Raw genomic sequence first — 18,933 nt, 5'->3', positions numbered from 1 at the left:
TGTTATCTTAATCCTAATAAAAGGCCGTTGAGACACATGCAGAAAATAACACGGTGGAGATTGGGAGTTGACAATCATATGCCATCACTCTGATCCTCTGCACAACTACGTTACTGGCCAAGGTCATTCGCTCGAGGATACAGTTATTTACTGAATTCTTGACATTTTTGATGTTGTTTTTCATAAAGTAAAGAGCATGGAAACTCTGTCTCAAGTAGTATTTTACAAACACACACCAACACCAACAATTGCAAGCTAAAATGCACGAAGATCAAATAACACTTTGCTCTTCAATTGAACCGAGATGACCTGGCTAAAACAAGGGCTACGCTCAAGGGCTACGCTCCATATTGTCTTATGATAAGCGTTCGGTATACACGGCTAATATCTCCGGCTTTGTTTTTATTTGATACATATTAGAAATACATTGTGTAAAGAATGAGTGGCTCTGCTCTGACAAGTAAGGAATCAGTTCAACTCTATTCATGGCATTTCTATCTGCAATGTTATACGTTGCATCCTTCTAAACAAGACCCCGTTGTCACCTCAGGGGCTTAGGTGAACCATCAGTTGTGTGTTTTGTGGTCAGTCTAAGCAGTTTTTCCAGTCACCAGGGTGACATTTCCCCTAGGTTCAGATCTAGGACTAGCTTCCCTTGCCTAATTCTAAACTTACAAGTGGGGAAAATGACCCAATTTGACCCAAGATCAATGTCTAGAGGAAATGTCACCCTACACCAAAGGTGTCAAACTCATTCCACGGGGGGCCGAGTGTCTGCGTGTTTTCGCTCCTCCCTTGTACTTCATTGATGAATTAACATCACTAATTAGTTAGGAACTCCCCACACCTGGTTGTCTAGGGCTTTATTGAATGGAAAAACCAAAAACCTGCAGACACTAGGCCCTCCGTGGAATGAGTTTGACACCCCTGCCCTACACCAACTGGCATAGTCAGCCGGTGACTGAGTGGATAGACAGTATACTCTGTCTATTTGTGTGTCGGATTTCTTAATATTGGTATCCCTTATACAAGCACAAACTGCCATCTAGTGTTAGAATCAGTACATTAAATTTAGACATGCCAGGAATTTGCACAAGATGGTCAAAAGAAAATTTTGTTTATTGTTTCTGGTATAATCTGATAAAATATGAAAATGATGAATCAATCCCAGATAATATTGGCAACAGAACTGAAAGGACACATTTTAGATTGACAAAATCACAACGGTTAAACTCCCCTAAAAAGCCAAAATAAGTGCAAAGCAGCTTTTTTTCCAAACAAGGAAATGTCCACGTTGAACCTGGAAACCAAGTTGCCTTTGCAGCTGAATGCAAATAGGAACTAAAAACTGATTGAGGAAAGACAGGTGTGAATCAGAAAACTATGATCACAGTTCTTTGCAGACTGGAGATTAAAGTTCAAATTCAGCTGTAGAAATTATATTTATTTTCCGATTCTAAAACTTTGGTTGCGCACAAATGGCACACTATTCCCCATGTAGTGCACTACTTTTGACAAGGAATTAGGATGCCATTTGGGACACATTCAATGCCTCTTACTCCATCTCTTAACCTCAACACCCACCTCGGAACCCCCTCAAACACTTTTGTTGTTATCGCAATTTTGCAATATCTTGCGCTTCTTTTCCTCTGTTTGCGATTTGAAAACGTGTGCTCTGTAGAAGTGCAGTTCCTTGATGCTCTCCTGAATGTCGTCCAGTGCTCTAGAAAGGGAAAGTGAAAGACGATTACAAGATGGCACTTTATAACTCATACACAATCTGTATAATAATTATAAGCTGTTCTATATTGGGTATATTCTCCATGACTTCTAACTCTACACTGTATGTACACACACATATATACATAGAGAATATTCAGTACCAGTCAAAAGTTGACACCTACACATTCAAGGGTTTTTCATTATTTTCGACATTGTAGAATAATAGCAAAGACATCAAAATTATGAAATAGACACATGGAATCATGTAATAACCAAAGTGTTAAAAATGAAATATATTTCATTTGTTTGAGATTCTTCCAAGTAGCCACCCTTTGCCTTGATGTCTAGTTAAATAAAACATTTTTAAAAAGACAGCTTTGTACACTTGGCATTCTCTCAACCAGCTTCATGAGGTCACCTGGAATGCATTTCAATTAACAGGTGTGCTTTGTTAAAAGTTAATTTGTGGAATTTCTTTCCTTAAAACTTCTTATGGCTGCAGGGGCAGTATTGAGTAGCTTGGATGAAAGGTGCACAGAGGTGCCCATATTCAACGGCCTGCTCCTCAGTCCCAGTTGCTAATATATGCATATTATTATTCATATTGGATAGAAAACACTCTGAAGTTTCTAAAACGGTTTGAATTATGTCTGCGAGTATAACAGAACTCATATGGCAGGCAAAAACCTGAGAAGTTCCACTTCCTGTTTGAATTTTTTCTGGAGGTGGCAGATTTTCAACCAAGCTCTCAATGAAATTACAGCGAGATATGGATGAGTTTTCACTTCCTACGGCTTCCACTAGATGTCAACAGAACTTTGTCTGATGACTCTAATGTGAAGGGCGGCCGAAGGAGACAGGTATGAGTAATCACTGCCACGAGCTGATCACGCATTCACATGAGGACGTCTGTTCCACCGCTCTTCTGAAGTCAATCTAATTCTCCGGTTGGAACGTTATTCAAGATGTATGTTAACAACATTCTAAAGATTGATTCAGTACATCGTTTGACATGTTTCTACTGACTGTTACGGAACTTTTGGACATTGGCACATTGGCACGTGGAGGCGCTTTGTGACTTTGGAATTGTTTACCAAAGGCACTAACCAAAAGTAGCTAATTGGACAAATAACGGACATTATCGAACAAATCAAGCTGGGATTCCTAGGAATGCATTCTGATGAAGTTCATCAAAGGAAACATTTATCATGTATTTTCTGGTTTCTGTTGATTCCAACATGGCGGCTAATTTGGCTATTGTTCTGAGCTCCGTCTCAGATTATTGCATGATTTGCTTTTTCCGTAAAGTTATTTTATTATTATTTTAATTTTATTTTAAATCTGACACAGCGGTTGCATTAAGGAGAGGTATATCTATAATTCCATGTGTATAACTTGTATTATCATCTACATTTATGATGAGTATTTCTGTTGAAACGATGTGGCTATGCAAAATCACTTGATGTTTTTGGAACTAGTGAATGTAACGCGCCAATGTAAACTCTGACTTTTTGTTATAAATATGAACTTTATTAAACAAAACATTCATGTATTGTGTAACACGAAGTCCTATGAGTGTCATCTGATGAAGATAATCAAAGGTTAGTGATTAATTTTCTCTCTATTTCTGCTTTTTCTGACTGCTATCTTTCGCTGGAAATATGGCTGTGCTTATTGTGGTTTGATGGTGAGATAACATAGGCTTTTCAGCGAAAGCACTACAAACGATTATTTGAAATCGGACACTTTGGTGGGATTAACAACAAGATTACCTTTAAATGGTATAAGACACATGTATGTTTGAGGAATTTTAAATTATGAGATTTCTGTTGTTTGAATTTGGCGCCCTGCACTTTCTCTGGCTGCTGTCATATCGATCCCGGTAGCGGGATGCAGCCATAAGAAGTTATGCAATTGAGCCAATCAGTTGTGTTGTGAAAAGGTAGGGGTATACAGATGAAAGCCATATTTGGTAAAAGACCAAGTACATATTATGGCAAGAACAGCAAAAAGAAACAGTCCATCATTACTTTAAGACATGAAGGTCAGTCAATACAGAACATTTCAAGAACTTTTAAAGTTTCTTCAAGTGCAGTCGCAAAAACGATCAAGTGCTATGCTGAAACTGGCTCTCATGAGGACTGCCACAGGAAAGGAAGACGCAGAGTTACCTCTGGTCTTCATGGTCAAATTGCTGCAAAGAAACCACCACTAAAAGACACCAATAATTAGACTGGTGGAAATCTGTCCATTGGTCTGATGAGTCCAAATTTGAGATTTTTGGTTCCAACCGCCGTGTCTTTGTGAGATGCAGAGTAGGTGAATGGTTGATCTTCGCATGTGTAGTTCCCACCATGAAGCATGGAGGAAGAGGTGTGATGGTGCTTTATTGGTGACATCGTGGGTGATTTATTTCGAATTCAAGGCACACTTAACCAGCATGGCTACCACAGCATTCTGCAGTGATACGCCATCCCATCTGGTTTGCGCTTAGTGCACAGGTGTCAAACTCATTCCACGTGGGGCCGAGTGTCTGCGGGTTTTCGCTCCTCCCTTATACTTGATTGATGAATTAACATCACTAATTAGTTAGGAACTCCCCACACATGGTTGTCTAGGGCTTTATTGAAAGGAAAAACCAAAAACCTGCAGACACTAGGCCCTCCGTGGAATGAGTTTGACACCCCTGGCTTAGTGGGACAATCATTTGTTTTTCAACAGGAGAATGAACCAACACACCTCCAGGCTGTGTAAGGGCTATTTGATTAAGGAGAGTGACGGAGTGCTGCATCAGATGACCTGGCCTCCACAATCACCCGACCACAGAGTAAAGTAAAAGCAGCCAACAAGTACTTAGCATATGTGGGAACTCGTTCAAGACTGTTGGAAAATAATTCCAGGTGAAGCTGGTTGAGAAAATACCAAGAGTGTGCAAAGCTGTCATCAAGGCAAAGGGTTTGAAGAAACTAAAATATATTTTGATCCATTGTGGTTATTACATAATTATTTCATAGTTTCCCCCCCCTATTTTTCTACAATGTAGAAAATAGTAAAAATAAAGAACCCTTGAATGAGTAGGTGTACAAACTTTTGACTGGTACTGTATCACACCTGGCCGTGATTGGGAGTCCCATAGGGCGGAGCACAATTGGCCCCTGCATTGTCCGAGTAAAATGTTAATTTTACCCAAACACATACCTATAAATAGTAAAACTGATAATTTTGCAGTGGTCTCTTATTTTTTTCAAGAGCTCTGTGTGTGTGCGCAAATATATAAATAATTTTGATATTTAAAAAATTAACTTTTTTTTTGCTTTTAATTTAAAAAAAAAAAAAAACACATTTCTAAGTGACCCCAAACTTTTGAACGTGTGCGTGCATATATATATATATATATATATATATATCCATCCGACTCACCTATATACCCTGACTCACCGATTGCTGCTCTTTTGAACCTATGATTACTCGGCTACACAGCGGATGCCCCCTGGACTGTTTCAATACCAAGGTACCTCATTTTGTTAACCTGTCGGCCCCAGCCTTGAACTCAGGTCCTGTATGTACCTAACTGTCACGCTCTGCCCATTCATCGCCATTTACCCGTTGTTGTCTTTGCTCTCCTGATCAACACCTGTGATTGCTTTATGCCTCTCTCGAATGTCAATATGCCTTGTCTACTGCAGTCTTGGCTAGTTCTTAATGCTTTATTTCACTGTTGAACCCTCAGTCCCGCTCAACATGCCTTCGATAGCTCTTTTGTCCCACCCCACACACATGCGGAAACCTCACCTAGCTTAACTGGTAACTCCAGAGACAACTCTTCTCATCGTCACTCAACGCCAAGGTTTACCGCCACTGTAGTCACATCCTACCATAACATTGTCTGTACATTATGCCCTGAATCTATTCTACCACACCCAGAAATCTGCTCCTTTAATTCTGTCCCCAAAGCCATAGAAGACCAGTTCCTATAGCCTTTAGCCATACCCTTATCCTACTCCTACTCTGTTCCTCTGGTGATGTAGAGGTTAACCCAGGCCCTGTAGCCCCCCAGTTCCATTCCCCAGGCGCTATAATTTGTTGACTTCTGTAACCGTAAAAGCCTTGGTTTCATGCACGTTAACATCAGAAGCCGCCTCACTAAGTTCGTTTTATTCACTGCTTTAGCACACTGTGCCAACCCGGATGTCATAGCCGTGTCTATATCCTGGCTTAGGAAGGTCACCAAAAATCCTGAAATTCCCATCCAACTACAACATTTCCCACCAAGATAAACTGCCAAAGGGGGTGGAGTTGCAATCTACTGCAGAGATAGTTGTGCAGAGTTCTGTCATGCTATCCAGGTCTGTGCCCAAGCAAGTCGAGCTTGTTGTTAAGTCTCTCACTGTTGCCACTTGTTATAGACCCCCCTCAGCCCCCAGACGTATAAATTGAGCAGCATAATAAGTCTTGTAGCAGCAGTTGTGATGTGTGTGTGTAGCATGAATGTGTATACAGTTGAAGTCAGAAGTTTACATACACTTAGGTTGGAGTCATTAAAACTCGTTTTTCAACCACTCCACAAATTTCTTGTTAACGAACTATAGTTTTGGCAAGTCGGTTAAGACATCTACTTTGTGCATGACAAGTAATTTTTCCAACAATTGTTTAACTTATAATTCACTGTATCACAATTCCAATGGGACAAAAGTTTACATACACTAAGTTGACTGTGCATTTAAACAGCTTGGAAAATTCCAGAAAATGATTTAATGGCTTTAGAAGCTTCTGTTAGGCTAATTAACATAATTTGAGTCAATTGGAGGTGTACCTGTGGATGTATTTCAAGGCCTACCTTCAAACTCAATGCCCCTTTGCTTGACATCATGGGAAAATCTAAATAAATCAGCCAGGACCTCAGAAAGAAAATTGTAGACCACAAGTCTGGTTCATCCTTGGGAGCAATTTCCAAACGCCTGAAGGTATCACGTTCCTCTGTACAATCAATAGTACGCAAGAATAAACACCATGGGACCACGCAGCCATCAAACCGCTCAGGAAGGAAACGCGTTCTGTCTCCTAGAGATGAACGTACCTTGGTGCGAAAAGTGAAAATCAATCCCAGAACAACAGTAAAGGACCTTGTGAAGATGCTGGAGGAAACAGGTACAAAAGTATCTATATACACAGTAAAATGAGTCCTATATCGACATAACCTGAAAGGCCGCTCAGCAAGAAAGATGCCATTGCTCCAAAACCGCCATAAAAAAGCCAGACTACGGTTTGCATTTGCACATTGGGAAAAAGATTGTACTTTTTGGAGAAATGTCCTCTGGTCTGACGAAACAAAAATATAACTGTTTTGCCATAATGATCATTGTTATGTTTGGAGGAAAAAGGATGCTTGCAAGCCGAAGAACACCATCCCAACCGTGAAGCACGGCGGTGGCAGCATCATGTTGTGGGGGTGCTTTGCGGCAGGAAAGACTAGTGCACTTCACAAAAGAGATGGCACCATGAGGAGAGAAAATTATGTGGATATATTGAAGTAGCATCTCATGACATCAGTCAGGAAGTTAAAGCTTGGTCTCAAATGGGTCTTCCAAATGGACAATGACCCCAAGCATACTTCCAAAGTTGTAGCAAAATGGCTTAAGGGCAACAAGGTCAAGGTATTGGAGTGGCCATCACAAAGCCCTGACCGCAATCCTATAGAAAATTTGTTGGCAGAACTGAAAAGGCGTGTGCGATCAAAGAGGCCTACAAACCTGACAGTTACACCAGCTCTGCCAGGAGGAATGGACCAAAATTCACCCAACTTATTGAGGGAAGCTTGTGGAAGGCTACCCAAAACATTTGACCCAAGTTAAACAATTTAAAGGCAATGCTACCAAATACAAATTGAGTGTATGTAAATTTCTGACCCACTGGGAATGTGATGAAAGAAATGAAAGCTGAAATAAATCATTCTCTACACTATTATTCTGACAGTTATTATTATTAAAATAAAGTGGTGATCCTAACTGACCTAAGACAGTGAATTTTCAGAAATACATTTTCGACATTGTACATTTTGTAGTGTGTGTAGGCCAGTGACAACATCTCAATGTCATCCATTTTCAATTCAGGCTGTAAGACAACAAAATGTGAAAAAGGTCCAGGGATGTGAATACATTCCTGAAGGCACTGTATTTAAGGGTATTTTATAAATGTTTTGACAGTTCTGAAAAAAAGAGCAGGATACAGGCAGGTGGGAAAAACAATGGAAAGGGTGGGCATGGATATTGAACCCCAGTCTCCATTTGGGAGATTTATATATGTGAGGGGAGTGTTACCACACAACAGTAACACTTCTATGCATCAATATCTACTTGATCCAATGCTTTTACTGGACTGTTCACTTTATGTATAACATGGCACAGCTCAAAGACATCTGTCAAAAGCCAGACATTTCTAACATGACCATGGTACTTTGAGCTTGACTCTTAAAACACTTCTGTCAGACTTGCCTGTGAGACGCTTTCTTCTGTGGTGCGAGCTTGTATTCTTCTGGAAACCACCGTCTTGAGTAGCGGGACACATACACAAATTAAACTCTGCTCCTTCTCAGAAATGACCTCACATAGCAGCAATATTTGTCTGTTTGAAGACACTGTCGTTTCATATATTTATGAAGTAAGGCATTGAACAGGTCAATGCCTTTAGAAAGTTACATTTAACCTCGTACAAGCAAGTTGCTAAGCAGAAGAGAATCTCCTAAATTAACAAAATGCATGAATACTACAGTTCACACCAAGGCACTTAAATTGATAAACAGCCATTAAAAGGAGTAGTTCACTATTTTACAACTTGATGTTAGACTACTTTCAGGGTGAGAAACCATCTATGGGCCAGGAGAAACTGTAGTCCATGGTTTAGTTCCCTTTATTAAACAGCCATTACAAACTTCAGCTAACTTTAGCCACTGCTAGCTAGCTTAAGTCTACTCCACATATGGTTGTGTTACTTAAAAGGTGATTTAAAGAAATAAAACTATAAAATCAAACATGCTCACAGGCCATCACTTCCATATATTATTTAGCTAGTGGCTAGTTTGTAATGCCTGTTAAAAGAACTGAACCATGGACTACAGTTTCTCCTGGCCCATAGACTACTTTCAGGGTGAGGAACCTAACATCAAGTTGTAAAAATAGTGAACAACTCCTTTAAGTGTGCTAAAATAGGCTAACAAAGCTCCACACAGTACTTTGTTGGTCTGTAATTCCCTGTTCCAACTAATCGTAACTGACAGATACCATTACACCTGGACGTGATACAGCATTTGGTTAAAAATTGCAATTCAAAAGCGTGGGAAAATGCACTTCGTAGGAGGGCAAATAGAGGGTGAGAGTTCTCAGCTGTCTGACTAGGGCTAGAGGGGAACTTGGCCAGTTAGTTGCATCACTTCAGCTAGACACCGTCACACACACAACAAAAATAATAATATACAGTATATGCCATTTAGCAGAAGCTTTTATCCATAGCAACTTAGTCATGCATACATATACTTGTGTATGTATGAGTGGACCCAGCGGGAATCGAACCCACAGCCCTTAGCGTTGGAAGTGCCATGCTCTACCGACAGCCACACACACACCTGCAACTGCCCTGCGCCTGTTCTCTATCCATCTGAGTTGACTGAGCAAGAGACACATTGGACTGACCACTCTCTCTGAGGACATACTGACTGACTTGGGTAAACAGGTGAAGTACCTATGCCTTATCGACACACACACACACACCTGCAGAGCTCCTTGATCGTGCTCACGTCGATGATCCTGTAGTGGAGGTGGTGCATGAACTGGGGCATGTACTTGTCCAGGAACTTCTTGTCAGCGTGCACAGAGTTCCCTGTATGAAAAAAGAAAGCATCAGTCATTCAGTTTTGGATGTGCCGAAAGTGCTACAATGCTTCCTCAGCAAGAAAAATATATATTTTCCACTCAGTGGTATAGGAGGACCTTAGCATGGTGTCGTGGCTGAATCAGAATTAGTTAGGTAACATAGATAAATAAGATGTTTTATTTACTTTCACATTATGCTTATGTGGGATACTTGTCAGTTAGAATGTCGGGAGTTGCATTTTCCTTTCTCTCTAGGGAAAAGCCACTTGTGGCCCAGAGAGGGGAGGAGAATGGCAGTGTCTGTAATCATTGTATTACCCCTCTGATGTGTTGAACTTATCTTCATGGTATATGACCTAGAGAATCACTCTCCTTTCTGAGCTTATCCAGGAGGGGGTGTATGAGATCGGAGAATCTAGAATTGACAATTGATATTATGCCATTGGATGAGGTAATGTTTTGGTCCTAAGTGTTACAAAGAACGAGATTAGAACCTCGGTTAAAGAGACCAAACTGAACGATAATTTATAGCTAATGCAATAAATTATGGGATACTCCTCTTTCAAGTAAAAGCTTCTTTGAGAACTGTTCCTAAGATCTGTGTTTCATCATGTGAGTTGAGAGGCGTGTGTCTTGGCTATAAATGAGACTAAGAATTGTTTTGTAGAGAATTCATTTATAGACACTGAATTGATCTGAGTCAAAAAGGGCTATGGTGAAGCTCATATATAATTAAAGATGGACTTTATAATATAACTCCGACTTGTGTGTGGTTTGCTCTCTTATCATTGAGTAATACAGGAAATTACCACGACAACAGCAAATGATAAGTTAAATTTTGCAAAGTGACAAAAGAAAATGGTAACAGTGTTAAAAACATTCTAAACAAGGTGGTACCAAAAACACCTAGCCTTGTCCTAGAACTGTTTGCGCTCCTGCCAACTCCATTGCTTATTGTCAAGTCAAACATGTTTGGCATGACAACAAGTGACAAGGAGTTGTCATGATAGCCCAAACAGATCTGGCACCCAGGCAAACTCCCCGTTCCACCCTGTTTTCAGAGTGTTTTCTACTGAATACGACCCAGGTGTGACAGTGTTTTAATGATGGTATTCTCTACGTTTATAGTCCAGTGAAGAAAGAGGGCCACTCACCTGCAAGGGGACAGTGGCCCGGTGGGGTGTGCTGTCTGATGAAAGAGAGGAACTCGTACTCAGCCTGCTGCAGCGAGATCTTACTGTCCCTCACTCCCTGTGTCAACCCTGACTGAGAAACAGCATGCACAGGGGTAAGTATACACTATTAAAACCGAAAACTTTTTTTATGAATCCGGAAAAAAGTGCAATAGGCATTGCGGTGCTCAAGTGAATTTACTTTATTTTTCAGCTTCAGACCAATGCCTATTCTCAATATATGGTTTTTACACCGGAAGGTGATTATGCAACATTACAATAGAACATTATAAAATAGCTTAACACATGCACTCTTTGTGAACCCTACAAAGTTGTGCATTTTATTTATTGATAAGATCCCAGCTCATAATCCAACTGATCATTGCTCAAAGCAAATTGAGAGCAAGGAAACAAAGACTGGAGCAAATATTTACTAGGCAATTTAATACACAGTGTAGCTGGCTAGATGACAGCGTGAAATATGGATGAGCTGTTCTCAATGGAAGGGTTCTGAAATATTCTCTTCCTTGAGAGTCAGGGCTGAGCCGTATCCACAAAGCGCCTACGAGTAGACAATTGGTCATAAGTGCTGAGCATAGTGAAAACAATCTAGACCAGGGCTTAAAATGGTGGTAAGCCCTGGTCTACATTGGTGGGTAAAATGTCAGTTTCACCAGCCACGTCGCAGGGTGTCAGGGCTCCACATGTATTTCAGAATAAAAATTGTTAAGTATGATCAAAGGTATAGTAAAATAAATGCTGCAGTAGCTGTTCAAAGTATTTGTCATTTTGTTTCATAGCTGGTAAATGAATTGCACAAAGTCAAATAACTACAAATCCTACAACCTATTCCAACTTGCGTTGCAACACTGCCTGGCTGGGGGCTGGCCGCACGTGAAGAGCTGAGTGAAAGAATCATTTTTAGAAGCGCTGCGCACAGGCATGAAATTAGTTTAATTTACTTGAAACGAAAGTCTACAGTGAGACTCTGTCCTTGTGTTTCTTGGCTATTTACATTGTTTTGTTCACAAGCTAGGTTGTTTTTCTATGTTTGAGCATCAACTATTAGGGAAAAGAAGACAATGCTTCTACTAGTCAGACTCAATCACATTAGCACAAACCCGACTCCAGCCACATTACCACGGTAACCTCCCACCCCGTGAAAATGTTTGTCTCATGTGATATTTTAGTTAAACTCAGGCAACAAAAAATGAAATTAAACAATATACCACGACTTCTTACTAGTAATACATTTACTGTTTTAGAAACATTACAAAGCATGCTCATCCGTTTTTTGTTTTGTTAGAGGCCCCAAAAATATTTTGGCTTGTAAAAAATCTGAGTGGCTATTTGGAAGGGCACACACCTGTCTATATAAGGTCCCACAGTTGACAGCGCATGTCAGAGCAAAAACCAAGCCATGATGTTGAAGGAATTGTCCATGGAGCTCCGAGACAGGATTGTGTCGAGGATAGATCTGGGGAAGGGTAACAAAAAAATGTCTGCAGCATTGAAGGTCCCCAAGAACACAGTGGCCTCCATTCTTAAATGGAAGAAGTTTGGAACCACCAAGGCTCTTCCTAGCTGGCCGCCCAGCCAAACTGAGCAATCGGGGGAGAAAGGCATTGGTACGGGAGCTGACCAAGAACCCGATAGTCAATCTGATAGAGCTCCAGAGTTCTTCTGTGGAGATGGGAGAAACTTCCAGAAGGACAACAATCTTTGCAGCACTCCACTAAATCAGGCCTTTATGGTAGTGGCCAGACAGAAACCACTCCTCAGTAAAAAAGGCACATGACAGCCCACTTGGAGTTTGCCAAACAGCACCTAAAGTCTCTCAGACCACGAGAAACAAGATTCTTTGGTCTGATGAAACCAAGATTGAACTCTTTGGTCTGAATGACAAGCGCCACTTCATGGCACCACCCCTACGGTGAAGCATGGTGGTGGCAGTATCATGCTGTGGGAATGTTTTTCAGCAGTAGGTACTGAGAGACCAGTCAGGATCGAGGGAAAGATGAACGCAGCAAAGTACAGGGAGATCCTTGATGAAAACCTGCTCCAGAGCACTCGGGACCTCAGACTGGGACGTCGGTTCACCTTCCAACAGGACAACGACCCTAAGCACACAGCCAAGACAAGACAGGAGTGGCTTCGGGACATGTCTGAATGTGCTTGAGTGGCAACAGCCAGAGGCCGTACTCGAACATCTCTGGAGAAAAGGGGTCTGAATACTTTCCCGAACGCACTGTATATACGCATTCGGAATGTATTCAGACCCATTCTTTCTAAAATTGATTAAATTAAATATTTTACTCATCTACACACAATACAGGTATTATGGTTGTTGGCACTAAAATAATGTCACTAAGTATGTCACTGAGTAAAGACTTATGGAACATAATTTACAGTTGAAGTCGGAAGTTTAGACAAATACATTTAAAAACTCAGTTTTTCACAATTCCTGACATTTAATCCTAGTAGAAATGTCCTGTCTTAGGTCAGTTAGGATCACCACTTTATTTTAAGAATTTGAAGTGTGAGAATAACAGTCGAGAGAATTATTTATTTCAGCTTATTTAATTCGTCACATTCCCAGTGGGTCAAAAGTGTACATACACTCACTTAGTAAAAAAATAAAGGGAAAACTTAAACAACACAATGTAACTCCAAGTCAATCACACTTCTGTGAAATCAAACTGTCCACTTAGGAAGCAACACTGATTGACAATAAATTTCACATGCTGTTGTGCAAATGGAATAGACAACAGGTGGAAATTATAGGCAATTAGCAAGACACCCCCAATAAAGGAGTGGTTCTGCAGGTGGTGACCACAGACCACTTCTCAGTTCCTATGCTTCCTGGCTGATGTTTTGGTCACTTTTGAATGCTGGCGGTGCTTTCACTCTAGTGGTAGCATGAGACGGAGTCTACAACCCACACAAGTGGCTCAGGTAGTGCAGCTCATCCAGGATGGCACATCAATGCGAGCTGTGGCAAGAAGGTTTGCTGTGTCTGTCAGGGTAGTGTCCAGAGCATGCAGGCGCTACCAGGAGACAGGCCAGTACATCAGGAGACGTGGAGGAGGCCGTAGGAGGGCAACAACCCAGCAGCAGGACCGCTAACTCCGCCTTTGTGCAAGGAGGAGCACTGCCAGAGCCCTGCAAAATGACCTCCAGCAGGCCACAAATGTGCATGTGTCTGCTCAAACGGTCAGAAACAGACTCCATGAGGGTGGTATGAGGGCCCGACGTCCACAGGTGGGGGTTGTGCTTACAGCCCAACACCGTGCAGGACGTTTGGCATTTGCCAGAGAACACCAAGATTGGCAAATTCGCCACTGGCTCCCTGTGCTCTTCACAGATGAAAGCAGGTTCACACTAAGCACATGTGACAGACGTGACAGTCTAGGGACGCCGTGGAGAACGTGCTGCTGCCTGCAACAATCTCCAGCATGACCGGTTTGGCAGTGGGTTAGTCATGGTGTGGGGTGGCATTTCTTTGGGGGGCCGCACAGCCCTCCATGTGCTCGCCAGAGGTAGCCTGACTGCCATTAGGTACCAAGATGAGATCCTCAGTCCCCTTGTGAGACCATATGCTGGTGAGGTTGGCCCTGGGGTCCTCCTAATGCAAGACAATGCTAGACCTCATGTGGCTGGAGTGTGTCAGCAGTTCCTGCAAGAGGAAGGCATTGATGCTATGGATTGGCCCGCCCGTTCCCCAGACCTGAATCCAATTGAGCACATCTGGGACATCATGTCTCGCTCCATCCACCAACGCCACGTTGCACCACAGACTGTCCAGGAGTTGGCGGATGCTTTAGTCCAGGTCTGGGAGGAGATCCCTCAGGAGACCAGCCGCCACCTCATCAGGAGCATGCCCAGGCGTTGTAGGGAGGTCATACAGGCACGTGGAGGCCACACACTACTGAGCCTCATTTTGACTTGTTTTAAGGACATTACATCAAAGTTGGATCAGCCTGTCGTGTAGTTTTCCACTTAAATTTTGAGTGTGACTCCAAATCCAGCCCTCCATGGGTTGATAAATTTGATTTCTATTGATAATTTGTGTGATTTTGTTGTCAGCACATTCAACTATGTAAAGAAAAAAGTATTTAATAAGAATATTTCATTCATTCAGATCTAGAATGTATTATTTTAGTGTTCCCCTTTATTTTTTTGAGCAGTGTAGATACTTTACTGTTGTTCTGGGATTGATTTGCACTTTTCGCATCAAAGTACGTTCATCTCTAGGAGACAGAACGCATCTCCTTCCTGAGCGGTATGACGGTTGCGTGGTCCCATGGTGTTTATACTTGCGTACTATTGTTTGTACAGACGAACGTGGTACCTTCAGGCGTTTGGAAATTGCTCCCAAGGATGAACCAGACCTGTGGAGGTCTACAATTTTCTTTCTGAGTTCTTGGATGATTTTATTTAGATTTTCCCATGATGTCAAGCAAAGAGGCACTGAGTTTGAAGGTAGGGCTCTAAATACAGCCACATGTACAACTCCAATTGACGTCAATTAGGCAATCAGAAGCTTCTAAAGCCATGACATCATTTTCAGGAATTTTCCAAGCTGTTTAAAGGCACAGTCAACTTAGTGTATGTAAACTTCTGACCCACTGGAATTGTGATACAGTGAATTATAAGTGAAATAATCTGTCAAAACAATTGTTTGAAAAATTACTTGTGTCATGCAAAGTAGATGTCCTAACCGACTTGCCAAAACTATAGTTTGTCAACAAGAAATTTGTGTAGTGGTTGAAAAACGAGTTAATCACTCAAACCGAAGTGTATGTAAACTTCCAACTTCAACTGTATGTACAATATGAATGTATTAACTATTCAGCTAGCTTGGTTTGTGTATTGAGTAATTAATCTAATGACTTTTGAATTAGGAGACTTATTTGTGCTGGTGCAGCATCTTGTTCACTAGGCAAAACGCATCTGACCATTTTAGTCTGTCTGAGACAACTTGCAATGAGGTGGCATAGGCAGTCCCAATTCTGCATCTTTCTCCATTCACTTGCAAACTTTCTAACATGGATTTTTACAGTGGTGTTAGTTCCTTCCAGCCAACATTTACACCAATGATTTTAAATCCATGACAAGGGAGTGTCAAAGTTCACATTTCAGGAAAAGGTTAGAGAATCGGGACCTAGACAAAGTTCCACAAGTTATGCTTACATTGCCATGATGTTCTTTACACCAGTCGTCCATCCCGTCCAGCAGTTCGCAGGTTGTGTTGATTATCAAATTGGGACCCTGTCAACATAACTTTCACGTCATTCTTCACATAATGTACAGGGGAAGAAAATGCAACCAATTGAATGACAGTCTAGCATCCCTGTGTAGTGCACTACTTTTGACCAGGGACCTTAAGGCTCTAAACGTAGACCACTAAGTAGGCAATAGGAATTTGGGTGGCAGCCAGAATGTGAATTACCTCTGCTAAAACATTTAATTCTGAATCTGTTATGATGCACGCCATCTCAATGATCTGGTCCTTCTCTATGTCCAGTCCTGTCATCTGAAAAAAAGAATGTACACAATAAGTGAAAATAGTGTAGGTCTACTGTAGCTAATATGCATAAAGAAGACGTTCCCATTCAAAAACGCTATGCTATTGTAAACAACTACATCACTGAAAATGCACCATCATTCTGCTCTGGCCTTTTCTTGCTTTCCATAACATACAAGAGAATCATGAGGCATTTAGAATGAAAAAGCTAGATACTAACGTTAATCATGACACTTAAAATGGCAGGTATGTTTAGCTAGTTAGATAAAGTTACAGTACAGCATTTGAATCTCAGCCTTAGAAAACCATTACGTTACACTGACAAAATAATGACTAGGTTGACAGCTCACTGCAATGGGAGTGATGGATTAGTGGCAAAACACATGTATAACATATTTAGTCATTTGATAGTGTAATAAATAATAGCTAATAAAGACAATAACTAACTATGACGTCTGCGAAAATGATTATCTGAGAGAAGCAGACATTTGATGTGGACTAGCTAAAAAGCTAACACCATGGTGTTAATTATACTAACACTAGTTAGGTAACCATAGCTGGCTGGCTAGCTGTCAAAATTTGTTCGCCGCAAATTACCTCATTACAGTTGTCACTCTCAGGCCAAGTTCTATCTGAACAGCTAGCTAGTATGTTTTATTTTAGCTAACTTAGCTATAGCCTACCTAACAGCTAACAGTTGTTAGCTAACGTTAGCTAACTACCAGTAATGGACAAACCCGTTGCAATTGCTAGCTTCTAGCTAGCAAGGCACGTTAACCTTACCTCCAAGTCCACCCACACCATCCTCTGCCTCATGCCAGGGTCTGACCGCGAAGATGACATTTTCTTGCGGTATGTGGAGATATTATGTACAAAAATATTCAGCCCGGTCCGTCTTGAAGCTAGGCCTTTCCTCTGCACAGAAATATAAGCGCAGTTCCAACGTGTGCTTGACTGCAAAAATAAATGTCGACTGGCTGAAAACCTTTGACTGCTGCTTGGGCGAAGAGTAAGAAAATTCGCAAACTTGCAAATAAGTTTCGAGCTGAACGACCACGCTGATGCTCTAGTGCACAAGAACGCCGGCATCCTGGATCAACTTCCGATCTAAACTGCCGTAAAACCGTTGTGTCACCAACATCTCCAGCGTGCATGGAATGTGTTGCCTAGCATGCCTTCTTCTTAGATGTAGAAAGTATTTTCATGTCCAGCAACTGCACCGATTTAAATAATCAACCAATCGGGTATTTACAAGGCATGGCATTAACTATTGTGTGTACTGATATCGAAGCAATGGCATGGTTTGAGAGAGGTGGGTGCTGCTTGACGTGTTGTGTATAACTTGTAATAAACGGCCATCTTATCAGCGTTTTATTGTGCCTCAGATTGTGACATGACACCCCCTTTCTCCCACTACCCACCACTCCCATTCAAAACGAAAGAACATGACAATATTGTGCAAGAAAAACAAGTCATCAATATGCACAAGGGGAAATAGTTTGTTACAAACGGAAGTGTGTCACCTATTTTGGTACCTAACATCCAAAAAGGGTTTTCTGAAAATATATTGAGATTTTATATAATTAAAATATATATGTAAAACCAAGTGCAGTGCAGATAAACAGGAGTGCCTGTCAGGCCGTCATACAAACCAGCTTACTGCAGACGCTGACAGGTTTGATCCACTTTGCTGGATGGCTAAACAGCAGTATTAGCCAAGTACATAACAACAAGCAGTTTCCGCAGACACTCTTCAAAGTTTAATCCACAGTGGGGCTCACACGATCAAAAACCCCCATTTCTCACATTCTAAAACATAGAAAAACAAACACCAGGTCCTGATGTACATTGCTGTCGTTGAATAAACTGCCATAGGCATATTTTGTATTCAGACTGAGGAGAAGCAGTTGTCTTCATCACCGCTGTGAATGAACTCTAGGGCACAGAATGATGTATGAGTCAACATCTGCCTTGGAAATGGCACCCTATTTCCTATTTAGTGAACTACTTTTGACCAAGTTACATAGGAACATAGGGTGCCATTTGGGACACATTTAAACTTCACACCAGTTGAACTCGGGGGCCATGTCTGAAGTGATACTGGCCGTGTGTGACAGATTCAATGTTCTTCTGCTCGACCAGGCGACCATGGGACATGGGTTGTGACATCAGCGAGACAGGAAATTGCACCAGCTGCCCCAGGCGAATGAACAGTTTAAAAGGCCAGGGACATCTGGGTCTTATTCACTAGGCACCAAATGGAAGAAAACAGACTAAAACGGGGAGGGACTATACCAGCACTTGTCCAATAAGAAACACATTTTTTGGTTTTCCGTTGCAAAACATTTCTCTACGGTGTGCACTAATGAATATACCCCACATTCATTGGTCACCAAACAAAAGGTGGCTTGGTCAAAATAAGAGCACTATATACGGAAAAGCGTGCCTTTTGGGACAGAGTGTTGTCATCACAGCAATGTGATGCAACACTAATGCAACAGATAGACAGACATTGTGTTCACTTCTTTGGAGCATGATGTGTTTGATGTCAGCCATTTTACCTTCACTTCTTTGCAGCACGATGTGTGCGATGGGACATGACAGCACAGGTTGATTTAAAGTGAAGGCCCTGTGTAGCATAAATGTC

At 41.4% G+C, this 18,933-nt stretch overlaps 1 protein-coding gene across 1 annotated transcript; it reads right to left on the bottom strand.

The window, feature by feature from the left end:
* Window positions 1-1,101: 1,101 nt before the first annotated feature.
* On the bottom strand, window positions 1,102-17,640 carry smfn (small fragment nuclease). The gene is made up of 7 exons (XM_055941859.1): window positions 17,070-17,640; window positions 16,212-16,295; window positions 15,953-16,030; window positions 10,742-10,853; window positions 9,486-9,594; window positions 8,214-8,267; window positions 1,102-1,723 (listed from the first exon to the last, which is right to left on the bottom strand). The coding sequence occupies exons 1-7, from the start codon at window positions 17,373-17,375 to the stop codon at window positions 1,597-1,599; spliced, it is 870 nt and encodes a 289-aa protein (XP_055797834.1). The 5' UTR covers window positions 17,376-17,640; the 3' UTR covers window positions 1,102-1,596.
* Between the last annotated feature and the right edge of the window lie 1,293 nt (window positions 17,641-18,933).

This window comes from Salvelinus fontinalis, chromosome 13 (genome assembly GCF_029448725.1).
Source record: "Salvelinus fontinalis isolate EN_2023a chromosome 13, ASM2944872v1, whole genome shotgun sequence".
Taxonomy (NCBI): Eukaryota; Metazoa; Chordata; class Actinopteri; order Salmoniformes; family Salmonidae; genus Salvelinus; species Salvelinus fontinalis.
Note: the sequence above shows the minus strand (reverse complement) of the source record. Positions and strands in the feature narration are given on the sequence as shown.

Excerpts from the sequence above, each read along its gene's own strand:
- smfn (XM_055941859.1), bottom strand. The coding sequence starts at position 17,375 with ATGCCGGCGTTCTTGTGCACTAGAGCATCAGCGTGGTCGTTCAGCTCG. Across the intron at positions 16,031-16,211 it reads AATTAAATGTTTTAGCAGAG|GGTCCCAATTTGATAATCAA; the intron begins GTAATTCACATT and ends TTATGTTGACAG. Across the intron at positions 1,724-8,213 it reads CAGAAGAAAGCGTCTCACAG|AGCACTGGACGACATTCAGG; the intron begins GCAAGTCTGACA and ends TTCCCTTTCTAG.